We start from the raw sequence: 17,278 nt of genomic DNA, 5'->3' as shown, positions 1-17,278 counted from the left end.
AAGAACAAGACTCATAGAGTTGCTTTGGGGATAAAAAAAAAAAAGGCAGATTAAATTTTTCTCTCAAATTGCAATTAAAAAAAATTATTGCTTCTCTTTTTTTTTCTTTTTGAATACAGTAGATTTTCTCCTCTTCCTTGCACCCAGGAGCCTAGCACACAGCTCTTGACTCCCAATTTTTTAGCCTGGCCATGCTTTTTGTATCTGCTAAGCCTCTTCCAGCAGTCAATAGAAAAGCTACCCAAAAAGCCAGCAGGCCTGGGGTGTGTCCTGCTGCCCTCCTCCGAGCTGGCCCTACATACAAACGTGGGAAGCTGTTGGGGTCGCGTGGTGACAGGCAGCAGTGCCAATGTTTGGGGCAGACAGGTAGGAATGATCAGCTGGGAATGAGGAGAGGACAGGGCAGGACTCTGGGGCTGGGAGGGGACGGAAAGGGCTCAGTTCTTGTATTAACTGATAACATTGAGCGCGTTAATCAGCGAGTGGAGCTCATCCCTCACGCTCTCCAGGGAGTGGCAGATCATCTGGGGGCTGTCCAGGAGCTCGATGCTGTGGGTGTAGGGCTCGTACTTCACCGAGAAGGGCCGCTTGATGTGCGCCGCGTAGCTCCTGCAAGGGAAGGTGCACAAGGATGGGTACGGGGCAGGGGTCCTCAGTCTCCCTCCTACTCATCACCATTTTCCCAGGAAGATCAGCACAGGTAATGCCTCCTTTAGGCAGAGTTTCCACCCTTCCAGCTCCACTGCAGCAGCAGTTGAGATCCCTTCTGTTTGTCAAGGAACACCATGAGTTTGACTGTGGCTCTCTGTGGGCTGGACCAAACAGGAGGGCACATCAAACCGGTCACCTCCGTGGCCAGTGCCAGGCATTCTCTGCTGCAACTCCCTTTTCAAAAAAGGCCAAGGAGATTTAGAAGCTAATTGCAGGGAAAGCCTGGGGTATTATCGTAGTATATTACTAAATCCTTTTTGACATGCATTTATTGACAAATCTCTGCTTGGGGAGGGGGGAAATAGCTGTGTGCTTATTAAGGATAGACTTGACAGGCAGCGGCTCAGACCTGGAGGTTGAGAATAGTGTTACCAGAGCCTTGTGTTCTCAGCAAAGCTGCACTGCCGTACCCAAAGCCAAATGCAGCCTGAATCCCAGCAATGAGCTTGACTCTACCTGATATCTCTCAAGAGCAAGACCTCGTTGCTGTTTTTCTAATGGAGAAGTATGTGGCCAAGTGAAAGCAAATCAAGGGTAGGAGTTCCCTAAAGTTGCTCACATTCACTTCCAGCACTGAGATTTGTATACTTGACAAGGCAGGGTTTTTTCATTTGAGGGTTGTGTGACTATGGAGCTGAAAATCTATAGTTAGGTGCTTGTGGCTGCAGTCTCACGGTGGAAGAACATGAGGAGACAGACAGCTCTAACAACAGGCGCGCTCCTGTCCTCTGCCGAGGCTTCACCCTTTCGCTCCTGGATTGCTTAGCTTAGGCTACCCTCTTGTGGCTGCTCCGGCACAGCTCGGGGAAGCGCAGCCCTTCCCCAGGTGGAGACAGATGTTCCTCCAGCTGGGACTTCATGGCTAGCCCGGAACTGGAGGGATCTGGAGGAAAACACAGCACAGAGGGCCAAGGGGAAACGCGGTGCAAGGCGCAGGCTGGCGCTGGCAGGGAGCTGCCACTCCATTGCAGGAAAACAACGAGAAAAAGCATAAACAAAGGAGGTTCCTGCATACTCACGGCGTCCTCTTCCTAAAAGATGTGGTTCCTCTCAGTTCTGCCAGGCAAAATCCTGCTCACTCTCTTGTTAATGTCAGCAGCCACAGCAATGGCTCGTAGCACAGCTTCTAATGGCTAGAAACCTGCCCTCCAAAATGGGTGTGCTCACTTGACACCTTTTGAAGCAGCTAGATACAGCATGGCTGCTTGGAAGGGCACTGGGGGAGAGCGTCCTTTCTAAGAAAAGAGGCTTTTCCCAGGAGTAACACTGATAGTCAGGCCGTGGTGGCAGCTGCCAGTAATGCAAAAGGGACGATGCTTTAATGTTTTCACCTCACAGAGCAGCATCTGTGTGGTCTCTGAGCTCCTTAAAGAGGATAATTTACAGTGCTTGTCACAGTCAAGACCCTCTAGCCTAATCTTGGCTGTGTATGTGGTGTATTTTCCCTTTTAAATGCAAGGAAATGACTCATTAGGCAGCAGTTGGGGTTTTTTTAAAGCAGTCTAGTGTGTATGTGTGTGTGACTATGGGCTCCCCTGTGCTTGCTTTTGAGCAGCTGGACTCCAGGTTGTATGAACAGTGCAAGTGAGGGTAATAAAAGCAGAAGTTGAAATATAGCAGTCCTCACCATGTTATTTATATTAAATACCCCTCTTGCAGGAACTGTAAAGTCTGGTACGTCATGTTCGCCTCATCCTGTCTCTTTCCTAAGTGAGGATAAAAGTGGTACAGGCAAAGTTTTCCTCTGTCAATCAAAGCAGTCCAAGGACTGAGCTTTCCTCCTGTGGGCAATTCTGGGTATGACCAAGAAAATGCTCTTCTGAACAGATGTCTGTGGGTAGAGCTGACCCTTACAGTCCTGTTTGCAGTCCCATGGGATTAGGAAACCAAATTGTGGTTTGGGATACCATACCATGGTGGGATGGTATCTGGGGCCCAGTAGCCCATGTTAAGAAGCCTAGGTGACAGAAGCTAATTTTTTCCCCTGGATGGATCTATTCATGTCAAGCGTGTTCCCTGTAGGATCTGGAGAACTGCTTTACTTTGGAAGACCTTATCAAAGTTTTCAGAGCACTTCTGAGACTGAAAGCAGCCAAACTGTCAAGCCCTATTTCAATAGATAACATCTCAATCTCCTATTGTTAGGGTCTCTCTCATTGCCCAGTCCTACCTCAATTTATTTTTGGCATCACTGAAGCTCTCAGACACAAAATAAACAGGCTGGTAGTTCTGGTCCTGGTAGGGCTGAACAGCTGCAGCATCAGGGTCGAAGTCCCTCACCTCTGGTTCATCTGACAAGGAGTGCTGTGAACACAGCAGAGAAAATCCAGCATGAGACTAAGGGGAGTGGAGAGCACATATGGGGTAGGCAAAGGTGGAGAATAGACTGAGGAAAGTCATTGTGCAGAAGCAGGAGGTGTTTTTCTCCACAGGCTCTACAGCAGAGGCAGGTTATGGTGGGACTTACTATGAGCTCCCCATAGGAAGAGAGGAGCCCAGCTCCGTAGGCTTTGACTATTCCATTCTGTCTGCAGAGCCCAAACTCCACTGTAAACCAGTAAAGCTGTGAAAAGAAAAAGAAAAATTCCTGAGGAACACAGCTCCTCATCCTCATCTTCCTGTCACTTCTGAGCCCTTACACCATGGCCAGGGTCTAGGGTTGGTTAAAGGAACAGGCACCTGCTTCTTTGTCCCCCGTCCACACTTTGCTTTCAGAGAAAAGTGCTAAAATAAGTTGCTGCTACACCAGGACAGAGTCTGTGTCCCTGGACTTGTTCCATCTGCTATGAGATGCTGCTGTTTGGTGTCCTTGGAGCAGGACAGGTCACCTTGCTGAGGGAGAGCCAAAGGAAGCAGATGTCATTTAATCCCATCCCAAAGAGTCCCAGCAGTGCTGCTGCTGGAAATCTGATGCGTGGTGATACTACTGGTGCCCGAGGAAATTGGGTTAATGTGCAAGTGAGCTCTGCTGTTTAACTGATCTCTGCTCTGCACAGTCATCATGAAAAGAGCATGGGGCAGCTTGGGTGGGAGCTCTGAGCCTGCAAATCTGGGAATACCAGGCTGGACCAGTCCTCTTGATACTACAGAAGTACTGCTGGAGGTGTTGTGCCCCCCATCCAGCAAAGAGGAAAACTTACCGTTGCTAGTTTCTCAATTTCTTCATCAGTTGCTCCCAGAGACGCTAGCCCAATGTCCTAGGAAGAGTAGAGAAGGAGCAAACATCAGGACTAAGGGCCTTAGACATTTATTTCTCTGTTTTATTGGCTCAAGGCCACACATATTGCTGCCCTGCAGTGCCAGGCATCTGTTGGGACTTCATCGTGATCAGACTAAAACCACTTTGTTGCAGAGTCAGTATTTAGGGTCTTGGTCCACCATGGAACTCATGGTTAATAAGAGCAAGAAAGGTTTAGGTGGCAACACCAGGGTTTGGATTCCCACCTCTCAGGGGGAGAAAGCAGATAGCACCTTACCTGAGAGAACTGGGCAAATGTCTTGTCAGCCAGCATCGGCACGTGCCCCAGCAGCTCGTGACAGCAATCCCTGCCGAGGGGAGGGGGAAAGGAGGCAAACACGGTCAGCAGCAGATAGAGTGTGTCTGCTGGGGAAAAGGGTGATGTCTGGCCAGCTGGGGCTGTGTGGCAGGGAGGCCATGGGCGATACTCACGGCTCGGGGGAGTGCATGGGCGAGGAGGAGTGGCGGATGTACTGCGTGCACTGGAAGACGCGGAAGGCCAGGCTGGCCAGGAAGTCCCGTGCTGAGAGCAGGCCGGCCACCGGCCGCAGCTGGAAGCCAGTCCTCTCTGAAACAGCGCACACTGACTGAGCGGGGAGCACGGCCCATGGGCTGCACCGCTGCCCCAGCACTGTAGCCCCAGCCCAATCCATCTTGTTATAGGTAAAAGTTATGTTAAATTAGGGTATAGTTCAATTACATTGTATTAATTATGTTATATTAATTGTATTACGTTAAGGGGGGGGGTTATTAGAATGTTCTAGGAGAAGGGTCCAGGGTTTGGTGGAAGGGTGGTCTGGAGGGGCAAGGCGAGGTCGAAGAGGGATTGGATGGAAGATCTGACCAATCATTCGAAGCCCTGCAGAAACGATTGGTCCGGAATGAATGGCATTAAGGACTCATGAGAAACCTGGAAATGGACCGATCACCATGCGGATCCAAAATGGACCAATCCTGGACTCGAAGGGGGCTATAAATGGGGGGAGTGCGGTTGGGTCAGGGTTCTTCTTTTTGGACACTTGTTTTGTGGGGAGAGCCCAGTGCACTCGGGGTTAGCGCACTGTTCTGGTTTTGGCTCACTCTGTGGGTGCCTGGGCTTATCCTGGATACTCCGTTCCTTGCAGCTATTTTAATAAACAAGAACCTCTTTCTCCAGAGAAAGTTTGGCCTCGTTCATACTCATCCTGCTCCTCCTAGGAGCAGCGCCTGCTCTTCAGGTGCTCAGTGGGATCATTTAACCATGGGCTTGCCCTTCAGCCGCAGCTCACTGTGTCTAGCTGCAGGCCCCACCACCTGGGCTCTACCTCTGTCCTCTGTGAGCAATGCCCAAGGCACCAGCTCTCCTCCTAAATCTCAGCTCACTCACTACTCCTTTGGGTTCAGACCCTGAACCTGGGTGCCCCAGGCTCATACCCACCTTTCAGGAAGCGGGACACCTCCTCCAGCTGAGGGATGTTGTTCTCATTGTAGCCACAGAATTTCTCCAGTAGACTGAAAGCCTCAAGGTACTCCTTGCAGGCATGGGTGGGGTACAAGCTCTTCAGGGTGCTGTACACCTCCTTCCTTCAGGAGGAGAGGTGGCAGACATTCAGTGGTTAATGTGTCCAGTCCCCTCCTGCGCTCTGGCTATGCACTGTCAGGGACTCATGTCTTTAGGCTCTCTGTCCTTTTGCCTTTCTCCGCCTAAGTCTATGTCTCTGCACATTGATAGAGGTATGCAAACACACAGACACACATTCAAATGAACCTGCAAAGGCAGCACAGGTCTGTGTCTGCACAGACCTATTTCTGACTGGGAGGTCAGAAGACTGTATGAAAGGTATTAGCTGGAATTAAAATATTCCCAGTAGGTTAACTCCTGAAGCTGCACTGTGAAGACAGTCAATAGAACCAGACGACCTTGTTAAGAAGCCTGTGTACTCAGCTCATAGGAGCTGGCCTTGTTTTCAGAAACACTCCTGCACAACACTCCTGGAAAAAATCACATTCAAAGGGAGTGCTTTCCTAAGTGAGGCCTGTGAGGCGCCACACAGATATTCACCATGGGCCTCACACTTCTTCCTGCAGCTGTGATAACTGCTCTTTGTTTGGAGGCTGCTACTGAGTCAGGACCCTTAGAGAAGTGGGGCTCCAAATTATCCACCTTGCTCTGTGGGGAGGCTCCTTTGGAGGAAACTCCTGGAGGCTGCAGCATGGGAGTGTTTTTCATAACAAGCCATTAAGTAGGATGCTCGCACTCCTGACACATTTTTCAAGAGGTCATGCCCTGAATATTTGGGTTCTGATTCCCAGCTTCTAGTGGTGAAGCAGTAGTGGTGAAATCAGCCCTAATCATGAAATCAGCACTCACCAGGTAGCTGTCTCCTCCGCCGTGTACTCCACGTGAGGGATGGGGTCCCCGCTGCAAGGCAAAGGCACCATTACTGAGCAGAGCCCCAGCCAGGCCCCTCTTCCCCAGGAGAAGGAAGCACTCTGGAGAAGCTCTGCATGATGTTCTTAAATCTTTAAAAACCAAACGAGGGGGTGACAGGAAAGACAAAGCCTTAGTACTGGGTCATTTGTACAGGTGCAACATAGATGCAAAGGAAAGCATGAGTCTTATCAGAGATAGTGAATGAACAAGGGATGACCAAGAGTTTAACAGGTGTAATATTTACCAGGGGGGTAAAAATGGTTTTCTCTGGAAAAATATTTTAAAACTTTGTGTGTGAAAATAAATTCATTTCTTATGTCTGAACTTCAGGGAGCTGATGGCTCCAAGAATGAACTGGTGGCTGTGAAATAAAAACAGCTAATAAGAAAAACTAAATGCATTTGACCTGCAGAAAAATTTATTGTCAATAAGGTTAAGGATGGCAGGGAAAAAAGATTTCAACATTGGTGTAAATGGGCATTGATGAAATGACAATTTTGTTTTTTCTTATCATAGCTAACAATTGTATTTCCTAAATCTTTATTTTCTGTGTTTGGACAAATGAGATATTCATACATTGTAAAGCACAGTTCCTGAAGGGATGCCTGAAGGGATGTTACACAGTGGCTCATAAATGCTAACCTGTAGGTGAGATGTTAGAAAAGACCTCTTAAATTGGTGCCTCATCTTAGGACAGTATTTAACCCTGTGTCACTTGGGACTCTTCCTCTGGCACCGTGACTTTCTGTGTGTTTAGTATTTGAACAGGATAAAACCATCAGTGTCCGTATTCTGGGCTTCAAATTGGCAAAGTACATGAGAACCAGAGCAGAAGCCCTTGCTGGGATCACACCACTTGCAGGGGTAGCTCAAACAGGTGACCCATATAATTTCTGTAGTCTGCTTTCAGCACTTAAAGCCCTGCTCAGAGAGAGAATGCTATGGTGAAAGCATAGCAGCATCACTGAATAGGATCTAGGGAAGGTTTTACAAACCTAACTGAATATCAGACTCTGTCTGATGTTGTAGTGAACATGCTGAGTGATATCACTGCATGTATCAGAATAGAAGTATTAAGTAAGAGTACAAGGCATAGTCTTAAATCTATATAAGACAATGATGAGAACATTACTGGAATCTATTTAATATAGCAGAGTTAGGAGGCGAATCATTTAGCCTATAAATACCCTCACAGCAAAAAAGAAAAAAAATCTGACAGCAGTATTTTATCTAGTAGATGAAAAGCATGTGTGATCCATTGGGTAAAAGCTGAAGCTATGAAAGTCCAGCTTAGAAGTAAAACCCACATTTTTTTCATGACCAGGATAATGAACCTTTGGAACAAATTTTCTGGGCATGGGTATCTTTTTCAGTACTTGAAACGCTGAAGTCAAAACTTGATGCCATTCTAAAGAGATGCTACATTTCCAAATGAAGTTTGAGGTCTGATGGATATATATCTGGCTTCTGTTATGCAGGAGGTTTGTTCTTACTGTGCCCTTACCAATGTATGAATTAATGACAACAGATATTTTTTAATTTAAGAGAGACTGGAATGCAATGAGAGAAGGAAGACACAAAATGAGCTGGAAAGGCTGAATGGGGAGACAAAGCATAAAGGAAGAGAAGTGTCATACAGGTGACATACAATGGCTTCCCAATAGGTTCACTGACATGTCTTTATCCCCACATGAATGTTAGGAAGGAGACTTACTGCTTATATTGAAAAGCAATCTCTGCTATTGATTTCCTTCTCTGCCGATATGCTGGGTCAGAGTAGCCCTGTGGTGACAAACAGGAACAGAGACAGGGCTTTTAATCAGTTGCTGAAGTTTCTCACCCAGGAAAATTCACCACTGGCTGTGGAGACATCTCTCAAGGTGGCAGTCACACTTCAGTCCCTGATCAGCTGCACTGATGGGTGTTCTCAGCTCCCTGCCTCCGTGGGACAGCTCAGGAGTTTAACGTGACAGGGTGCACACACACAGACTCACTGTGGGACAGCTCAGGAGTTTAACGTGACAGGGTGCACACACACAGACTCACCGGGTGATCCAGATCCAAGTCAGGGTCAAACTTGGTGACCAAATGGTGGCACTTGTCCAGTTCGCAGATTTTCCTGGGAAACCAGTGAACTACAGGGAGAGAGAAAGTGACAGTCTGTCTGTGGAAGGGAAGATCCTCTAAGAGAAGGGGCTCTGAGGCTGAATAAGATACACCTGATCTGGTGTACCAAATGCACACATACAACATGGCACAGCTACTTCCAGGCTGTAGTTTCACAATCTCAGTGCTCCTTTCCTAGAGTCATGTCTAATGCCATGATCTGCATTTCATTGCTTCCTTGCCCATTTCTCAGCAGAGTATTTTGTGGCAAAATTAAAGAAGAAGATGGAAATGAGATTTTACTGAGTGATTCACATTAAAAAGCACCCAGAGATCCTGCTGGTCATAGTTCTCTAGGGATATTCTCCTACAATATTATTCTACAATAATCATCCTGTATTCAGATAGGACAAGATGGCACGTTAAGTTTCTTGTAGATTAGTGCTGAATCTGTACAGAAGTCCTAACATGCAGGTAGGAAATTTCTTTGCATTTATAATATAAAAGGCTGGAATGAGAGCTCTCATGAGGAGGGGTGTGAGCAAAGCATGAAATTCAACCTCCTATTTCTGTTTTTTTCAATCTTTTACCAAAAGAATGGGCTCTGAACAATGGAGTCTGTTGAGAAAACGACAAGGAGGGAAATTACTTTCAGGATTCAGGTATCCCAGAGGCAGTCCCTTCTGGTTTGCTCAAATTCAGCACACAGCAGCCCTTTCCCTTTACTGGGAATAACAAAGCCTCCACCCTGTTTCTATAGGGAGAGCTCAGCCTCTCAGCACAAGTGAAAATGTTTGTAAAGTTCCTTACATTTGTCTTCCTTAGTGGTCCTCACATCTTCTGCTACCCTCTTGATGGAGCTGATGAAAGTATTGAGGTCAGAGCTGTGGACTTCACAGCGCACAAAGTATTCCAGCTCAGCGATCCCTTCACGGGCCTTTCGGCTAAGCCTGGTCTCCAAGTGGTGAATTTTAGCTTCAAATGTCTTTTGGGACATGGAAAGGAAGAAAAAACCAAAACATTAAGAAACATTTGAAACACCTTCTGCTACTACCCAAAGATGTCCATATGGACACAGAGTTATAGAATGGTTTGGGTTGGAAGGGACCTTAAACATCATGTCATTCCAACCTGCCTGCTGTGGACAGGGACAACTTTCACAGACCAGGTTGCTCAGAGCTCTCTCCAACCGGACTTTTAACACTCCCAGGCATCCACAACTCTGGACAACCTGTTTCGGTGCCTCATCACGCTCACAGTAAACAATTTTTTCCTATTATCTGACCTAAACTTACTCTCTTTCAGTTTGAATCCATCCCCCCTGTCCTGACACTATGTGCTCTTATAAAAAGCCCCTCTCCATCTTTTCCCTAGACCCTCTTCAGTTATTAGAAGGCTGCAATTAGGTCATCAAGAAGCCTTCTCTTTTCCAGGATGAACAATCCCAGTCTGGGACAGATCCCTTCTTGTTGTTTTTTCAAGCCTCACCTCCCTCCCGTATAAACACCCTTACCCGTTAATTCCACATTTTCTCCTTCTGCACAAACACCGAGGCCGTTCAATAACTACCAACAGAAGACTTCCACACGGCAAAGAAGACCAATTGCTGCGGCAGAGCGCCACGTTACACTTTCCCACCCCAGCCGCTCCCTGGGTGTGTGCTGGTGGGGGCTGTGGTGAGTGGGGTGCTGGCCTGGGGGGTCCCACGGCTCCGGCAGGGCCCCACGGCTCTGGCAGGGTCCCGCGGGGTCCCCACGGCTCCGGCAGGGTCCCCAGGGGCCCCGCAGGTCCCGCGGTGTCCCGGGGGCGGGCGCGGTGCGGGCGGGCGGGCGGCGCTGGCCGTGGTGCTGAACGCCGGGGCTCGCCCGCTCCAGCGCCGGTCTGGGCTCACACCAGCGCCGGTGTCATTTGAGCTCGCTGTAGGAACTGGCCTCCCCCACGGAATAAGGAGGCAAAATGATGTGTGCAGTCTCGCAAAGGGCCCTGGTAGATTTGTGGGTATTTTCTTTAGCTCAGTGAAAACTGGCAGTACAAGCCCAAGGCGCTAGGCAATGACCCAACCTTCCCAAAGTTCCTGCAGGACCTTTGATAGAGGAAGGGACATGATTTCGTTTGTTAATCAGAGGCAAAAAGATGAGAAGGAACAGATGCGATGCCACAGGTAAATTAAATTTACCTGTGTTTTTTAATGTACCTACCAACTTCACTATTACATTGTCCTCTCAACAATCGATACCTTTGCATTAATCTGACAGCTGTGATTGCATTACCTATGCTTTAGCTGCATGTAACACATACAGAAGAGTGAAACCAGCTTCCCTGCAGCCTGGTTCATGATGAGGTAAATGTCATTATGCCCGTCTGCTTTCATATCTTGTACCTGAATTGCCAGAGGGATCTGGGAAATGAATCTTCCTCTGCTGGGACTTGACATGCTTGTCTTTTTATTATATTTAAAGCTCTCTCTGTGACAAGCTCAAAGAGCTTTCTTGCTCCAGGAAGAAACAAACAATATTTGAACATAAGCTGCCACAGCTTCTCGCTTGATGTTTTAAAAATTGTTTAAATTACAGAGTTAAAATGCAGTATAACATAAACTCTTCCAATTACAAGAGTTTACACATCTGTTTCATACCCACTGAGCAGCCTGTTGAATGCTACACTGGTGGATTTGTCATGCTTTATCTGGCATCTGTGTGTTCTGAGAAGGAGACACCAGTCATCTCAACACACGGGTTTTGTCTGAAAATTTGTCATAAAGGTTCTTTCAGTCTGGAGACAAGAACCATACATTGCCCAGAAAACAGCTTTTCTTTCAACAGTCCTCATAGAGGAATTGTAATTGCTGAAGATCTAAATGTTTTTCCTAAGATTATCAGAGGTAATACTAAATGGGTAATGAACAGCTAGAATGCCCTACAATTTCAGGGGAATACTTACCCCCAAACACACTTTTTATATGTTCACAGTTTTTAAGTAGCAGATTTTCTGTATAGTGTACAAAGCCCCAAACAACCTGCTGGGACTGGGCATGCTCTGAGCAAGAGGTTGGACCTCAGAGCTCCAAAGGCCCCTTACAAGCCACGTGACTGATAATAGGAACAAATTGTCCTCTCCTGTCACTGCTGAAGTCAATGAAATTAAACTACCATAGATAAAACACATCTCAGAACCTCAGTTTGCAAAACACTTTTGAATCATTCTGGATGGAAGCACACTACATGAATGCAAGCTGTCATGCTTGGGTTACTGTTTAAATAGGCAGCACTTATCTCAGTCTTTCCATTCATGGCAGTGAGATCCTATATAATGAAACATTACATTGCTGGAAAAGCTCAGTTACCAGTTTTTCTTGATATTAAAGGCATAGACAGGATGCATCTCTTGAGGGGAACCAACAGAACCTTTAACATGTGAATCAGAATAGAGAAGGTAATTTTGAAATCACTATGCCCGTTTTACACCCAGGGCAAAGTTGTTTCTGTAACTATTTGACTGAGGACCAGTGTGGTAATGACCCAAAAGTGAGATGGGTTTGCTCTATAAGCAGGCAGGGCACACTTGCTCTGAATGTGGGATCAGAGCTTGTGCCTGAAGGTGAAGTGCTGAGCAGTGGGGAGGGCAGTGGGGAGGGCTGTCAGAGTACACTGCAGACCATGAGGGTGTGGACTCGAATGTGAAACTGAAAATAATTAAGCAAAATTAAGGCCAGAGCTTAATAGCACTGCATGTCAGAGGTACGCCTCCTTGTTAGTGATGGCAAGTGAGGACACACTGGGCCATGAGTAAAGCATGACTTCAGTGGTACCAGACAATTCACTGATAATTTGAAGTAGGCAGACCTAGTCTGAGGCTTCTTTATTACACTCAAGTGACGCTTCTCACAGCCCAGTCACGAAACCTGGAGTGTGTTCCTTGAGTACCAAGGTACTCACCTCAAATACCTTAAGGACACGGGACAGTGGTGAAGTCTTGGCTCCCTTGAGCATGAAGAAGAGGTTCAGCATGGCTCTCCCATCCTTCTCCTCGAATACAATGGTCTCTGTGGACTCTGCAGCATCAGTGGCTGCAGCCGCAGCCTCTCTCTCCTTCCTGGCATCCTCAATGAGGCTTTGGCGTCTTCCCACAAAACGTGGAGACTGAAGGCAGAACAGAAATCAATAACACTGCTCGCAGAGATGGGGGAGATCAGAGGCATTCCCAGTAGCTGGATGAGATGTGACTGGTATGTGTCAGCAGAGGAAGCAGGGAAAGCCTGGACTGACTTGCCTGGCTTTGTAGAGGAAGATCTGCTCATGAGGATTGAGGTTTTAGAATTGAACTTTCAGAAATGTGAATCTTTGGGAAAAAAAATCTGTGTAAAATATCTTTTTAGCATAACTGGAGAGTGGACTTCTCCCCTCACCTCCTCAGCAACAGTTTTCAATATCTTCTGAAAAAACCAAAACCCAGAAACAACCTTTAGGTGGTTTTTAGGTGAGATGGACTCAAGTGACAAGACATCAGATAAACCTGAGGTCATCAGAGAAAAGATATTTTGTGAGGGACAGGTGAAGCCCACATCTGTGGCATGGCCAGGAAACAGGAACTGTTTGCAGATGTATTAGCAGGGCAGCTTAGCAAAACTGCACCCAGGATCCAATGTGACATTTACTTTTGACATTAAGTGGATGCTTATCCATTGAAGTATAATTGAAACCACAACCATATACCCCAGAAAATAAATTCCTCCCACTTATCTGTAGATTTGTTTTGTCTGAACAAACTCCTGCAGATTCCTGTTATTTGGAATTGAATCTAAAATGTAACTTTGTGCCTGAGGTCATGTCAGGACACCTGTTTATACTTATAGCGAACTACGAATTATTTCAATCACTGCTGTTTCTTTTGTTATACAAATAGCTCATATACCAGCTTATTTGTTCTTGGTCTTTTTACAACCAGTTTTCTATTCAGAGGCAATGCATCTGGGTCCAGTTTTCTGTGTTCAAGACCCAAACCAGATGACAAACCTCCAGAGCTTGCTAAAAGAAACCTGGTGCAGCACTGAAGAAGGACACAGAGTGGGACTGGCTGCAGTTTTCCCTGTGATTACATTGAAAATATTTAGAACATGTTAACTAAGCAGTGCTTTCCCTACCTTGTGAAAATTAAGAGTGTTTTTCTTTTAACAAGACAGCCTGACTGACTACTAAGTTTATTTTCTCTCTGATTTTCAAAGCCCACTATCAGTAACTCATGTTTCCTGTGAGAATCATCTTGGATGTTTTAGCAGTGTAAAGCTGACACTTTAAATACAGCCTCAAAAACTCAGCAGCACATCGAGGCGCCAGCCCACACACACCTCTATCTGCTGCTGTTTCAGTAAAGACACCCCTCCAAAATTGCATTTCCAGATCCCCCCTTTATTCCTCAGGGCACAGAAAAACACTTTATAACAAATAAGTGCATGCTGCTGCTTGTGGTATTCATGCCCAAAGAGGGCAGACATCTAACAGGTGAACTCAGTCATAACTTTAAAAGTCTTGTGAGCATGTGCTCGGCTTTAAGTGTGTGTTTTCCATCACTGCAGTGTTTTAAGCTAAGCTGGTGTTTACTTTAATGTGCCTGCAATAAGCAGAGCAAACTGTGCCCTGTGGCAGCCACAGAAATGAGCTCCACAGCCATCCCAAGCCAGGCAGTGCTTTACCCAAGGGTGCCTTATCACACTGTGCCCTGAGGTACAGCAGGATTTTACTTCTGGGTAGGAGAAGGGTAGAGGAGGGAAATTAGACCCCCATATTGAGGATGTAAACCATGTTAAAATCCAGCTAGTGGGATCAAAATACCAGAGTTGGGTGACTGGAAAGCTGCACCAGGGGAAGCAGACTCAGCCAGTCCCACACATGTGCTGGGGCTGGGTGGCCCCTGGCAGGCAGGGTGGGGGCTTTGGTTCCTATTCATAGCTGCATGATAGCATGGTTTAAGTGGGTAATTTGGAAAAAAAAAATCAAAACAAAACAGAAAAAGGGTGAATTTTGCTTAGAAGAAGAGGACTGGGAAGAGTCTGCCTGCCTGTTGTCTCCTCTGCCAGCTGGAGGCTGCCTGGCTGTGTGTTCCCCACCTCACTGTCCTCAAATCTGCCCCTCACATTTATGCTCATTGGGCTATTTTCTCCTTTTGCTGGAAATTAGGAATGTGGCATATATAATAACCAAATAGATCTCTTGATAAATGCCTTCCTTTCTTCCAAAGTCACCATTATATGATATTTCTGAATTGCCTTGCAGACTCCCTCCCTGAGTGCATATCTGGCTACAGCGAGAACTGTAATTTGATTTTGCAAAGCATTTATTTGCCTAACCAGGGCCTGACTCATTCACCTCTTCTGAAGGTTAGTTTGCACCTCTTATGAAGGGTTTGTTCATTTTTCCTTCCTCGAATTTGCTGCAAGTCAGAGCGCCCAGCCTGCATATTGTCATTAAAAATTCTGTGTTCTGAGCGATTTTGTTGCTTTTTTTCCCCCCCGGTTCATTATTTGCAGCAATCAGGAAGGATTGTAAAGACGGGGGACATTAATGTCCCACCCCTGCTTTCCTGGGTGCTTTTTGTAGCTTTTCTGGCTCCAGTGGCTGTCTCCTGCCTGGCTCTGTAACCAAACTCTGCCCCAGCTACAGTCCCAGGGTCTCTTGCAAAAACAAAACTGTTAGCAGCAGAAAAACTTAATACATAACCAGAGATTTTTCCATGGAGTTTGATGTTTGGCTGGCCCAGCTGACATGTAAAATACCTGCTGGTGTAGGGGAGTTCTGGGATTGCAAAGGTCTGGATTTGCCCCCCAGCTTGCAGCTCCCCTGGCAAGGGAACACCTGAGAGCTGCTGGAGGTGATGTGATGGTGGGTGATGGCTGTGGGGCAGATCACCCACGGTCACAGTGACAACACAAGGGCCAGGGACATGCCATGCCATGTACAAATGCAGAGTCATGCCTCTTGCCTGGTAGAGGGCAGGGTTGTGGAGATCTCCTGTGCTAGGTGAGAGCGAAGAGAAAAGCTTTTCATGCATCCAACTCTCAGAGCGATCCTCACAGGGCAAAGTTTTAGTTTTATTTGTTTTCCCTTTTCTGAAAATTTTCATTCAAAACCAATCACAGGCTAAGGTTTTATGTACCATCCAGGCTGGAGGAGCCACTCACCCCAAGCAGGTTGCCTCACTCTTGTCAGCCCTCTTGCTGAACATGAACTCCCCTGGCCCCTATGTTCTGTGGTCTGTTTTTTCATAAAACACAGAGCAGCACCTCAGAGGGTGCAATAACCAAACACTCTTCACTTCTCCAGACACTGAGCATCTCAAGTATGGATTTTACAAGTTGCCTGGAAAATATCAGGTTTTCAAGGGCCACTCGAGTGTTCATTATTTTGCAGAATGAAAAGGACTGCATGAGAGGGAAGCCTTCCCTGATTTCCATTTATTAGAGAAAGCAATCTTATCTCCTTGTTTCCTAAATGTTTCCATTCTTTTCCAGCAAACTCCACTCTCCAAAACACCTTTCTGCCAATGTAGTGGTTGATTATAGTGAGGCAGAGCATTGCACAGGGCTAAGAGAAGCATGAGTGAAAAAGGCAGCAGGTACAAGGGAGAGAAATGGGGAGCTCTAAGAGTGACCTGCTGGAGTCACACTGCAGACATCTGCCAAACATATCTGCTACCTCACCCATCTCTATTCCTAAAGTCCCCTCCTGGTGCACCCATTGCCACTGGCTACCCTGGCTCCTGCATTGCCACCTGCTGCCTATCCACACCTTTGCCCCACAGGAATGTCCTATATTGGGATTCTTCAAGGTCATCCTGCCTGGCAAGGCTTCGAAAGTAATGTCCCTCTCCCTACAGCAAGCCTGATGGGTTGGCCAGGCTTGGCTTTCTAAAGACACTTGACACTTCTCTCCCTGACACTTTCAGACCTTGTGTGTGCAGGAGCTTTCCCTGGGCTAAACACAGGGCTGAGAACACATCAGGGAGGACTGGGACCAGAAATGGGAGAAGGATGTTCTGGGAGATAAACTGGATACAGTGGCCATGAACAAACAAGTTAAACTGCCTGTGCCTTGTGTGCTGTCTGAAATAACAGCCCCACTTTATTTATTATGCTAAAACAGGTGAAATCTCTGCAGTTTAATGCCTTGAAACCTGGAAATCATTAAGATCTTCAAATTGCCTTTCACATGGGGATTCCTTGCTATTCTTGCCATAGATCTGTGGGTTATTCACCTTACTTTTTGTTGAGGTGGTTTCATTATTTCAAGTTTTCACCCCCTTAAATGTTTTCATTTCACATGTATCAGTATGTAGACAGAACTGTTGGAATAATTTCCCTTTGCCAGTCTGGAGCCCAGACGTGCCCATGTTGGGGAAGTCCCACAAACCAAGTGTTGGTTCATCTATCCTTGCCTGCCTCTGCCTATAGCTATGGAAGAGGTTGTGGATTTTGGAGGGGGAGGGAAAGAAGTGGGGTAGGGTTGTCTTACCATGATGGCCTCGGCTTGCTTGGAGTCCAGCTCCGACACCGCCCTGCGGAAGCCTTTGGCTGCAGAGGTGGAGATGTTCGGGGTTGGCATCTTTGCTCTTCCACGAGCTCTGCTGTCTGCTTCCCAGCTCCTTGCAAGCTTTTTATAGGGCAGGGCTGACGTCAAAGACTCTTTCAAATCTTCTCTTCCCCTGCCACCTCCCCATCACCACCTCCCTCCTTTCTCCCCCTCGGGCTGCGAGGAGGAGGGGATGTGAAGGAGAGAAACGTGTCTGTCCCATTAAATCTAATCGCTACAAAGATTGCA

General features: G+C 46.9%; 1 protein-coding gene across 1 annotated transcript; it reads right to left on the bottom strand.

Annotated features, from left to right (window-relative positions):
• Positions 1-449: 449 nt before the first annotated feature.
• Positions 450-17,062, bottom strand: TH (tyrosine hydroxylase). Its single transcript, XM_058807237.1, has 13 exons — positions 16,973-17,062; positions 12,404-12,607; positions 9,279-9,453; positions 8,409-8,497; positions 8,077-8,144; positions 6,300-6,350; positions 5,367-5,512; positions 4,382-4,517; positions 4,188-4,257; positions 3,852-3,908; positions 3,179-3,274; positions 2,882-3,015; positions 450-609 (listed from the first exon to the last, which is right to left on the bottom strand). The coding sequence occupies exons 1-13, from the start codon at positions 17,060-17,062 to the stop codon at positions 450-452; spliced, it is 1,476 nt and encodes a 491-aa protein (XP_058663220.1).
• Between the last annotated feature and the right edge of the window lie 216 nt (positions 17,063-17,278).

Source organism: Ammospiza caudacuta, chromosome 6, assembly GCF_027887145.1.
Source record: "Ammospiza caudacuta isolate bAmmCau1 chromosome 6, bAmmCau1.pri, whole genome shotgun sequence".
Taxonomy (NCBI): Eukaryota; Metazoa; Chordata; class Aves; order Passeriformes; family Passerellidae; genus Ammospiza; species Ammospiza caudacuta.
Note: the sequence above shows the minus strand (reverse complement) of the source record. Positions and strands in the feature narration are given on the sequence as shown.

Bases quoted from the DNA above. Each gene is read 5' to 3' on its own strand.
- TH (XM_058807237.1), bottom strand. From the start codon at position 17,062: ATGCCAACCCCGAACATCTCCACCTCTGCAGCCAAAGGCTTCCGCAGG. The intron at 12,608-16,972 runs GTAAGACAACCC...TTCTGCCTTCAG, and splicing joins AGCAAGCCGAGGCCATCATG to TCTCCACGTTTTGTGGGAAG. The intron at 8,145-8,408 runs GTGAGTCTGTGT...TTGTCACCACAG, and splicing joins ACTTGGATCTGGATCACCCG to GGCTACTCTGACCCAGCATA.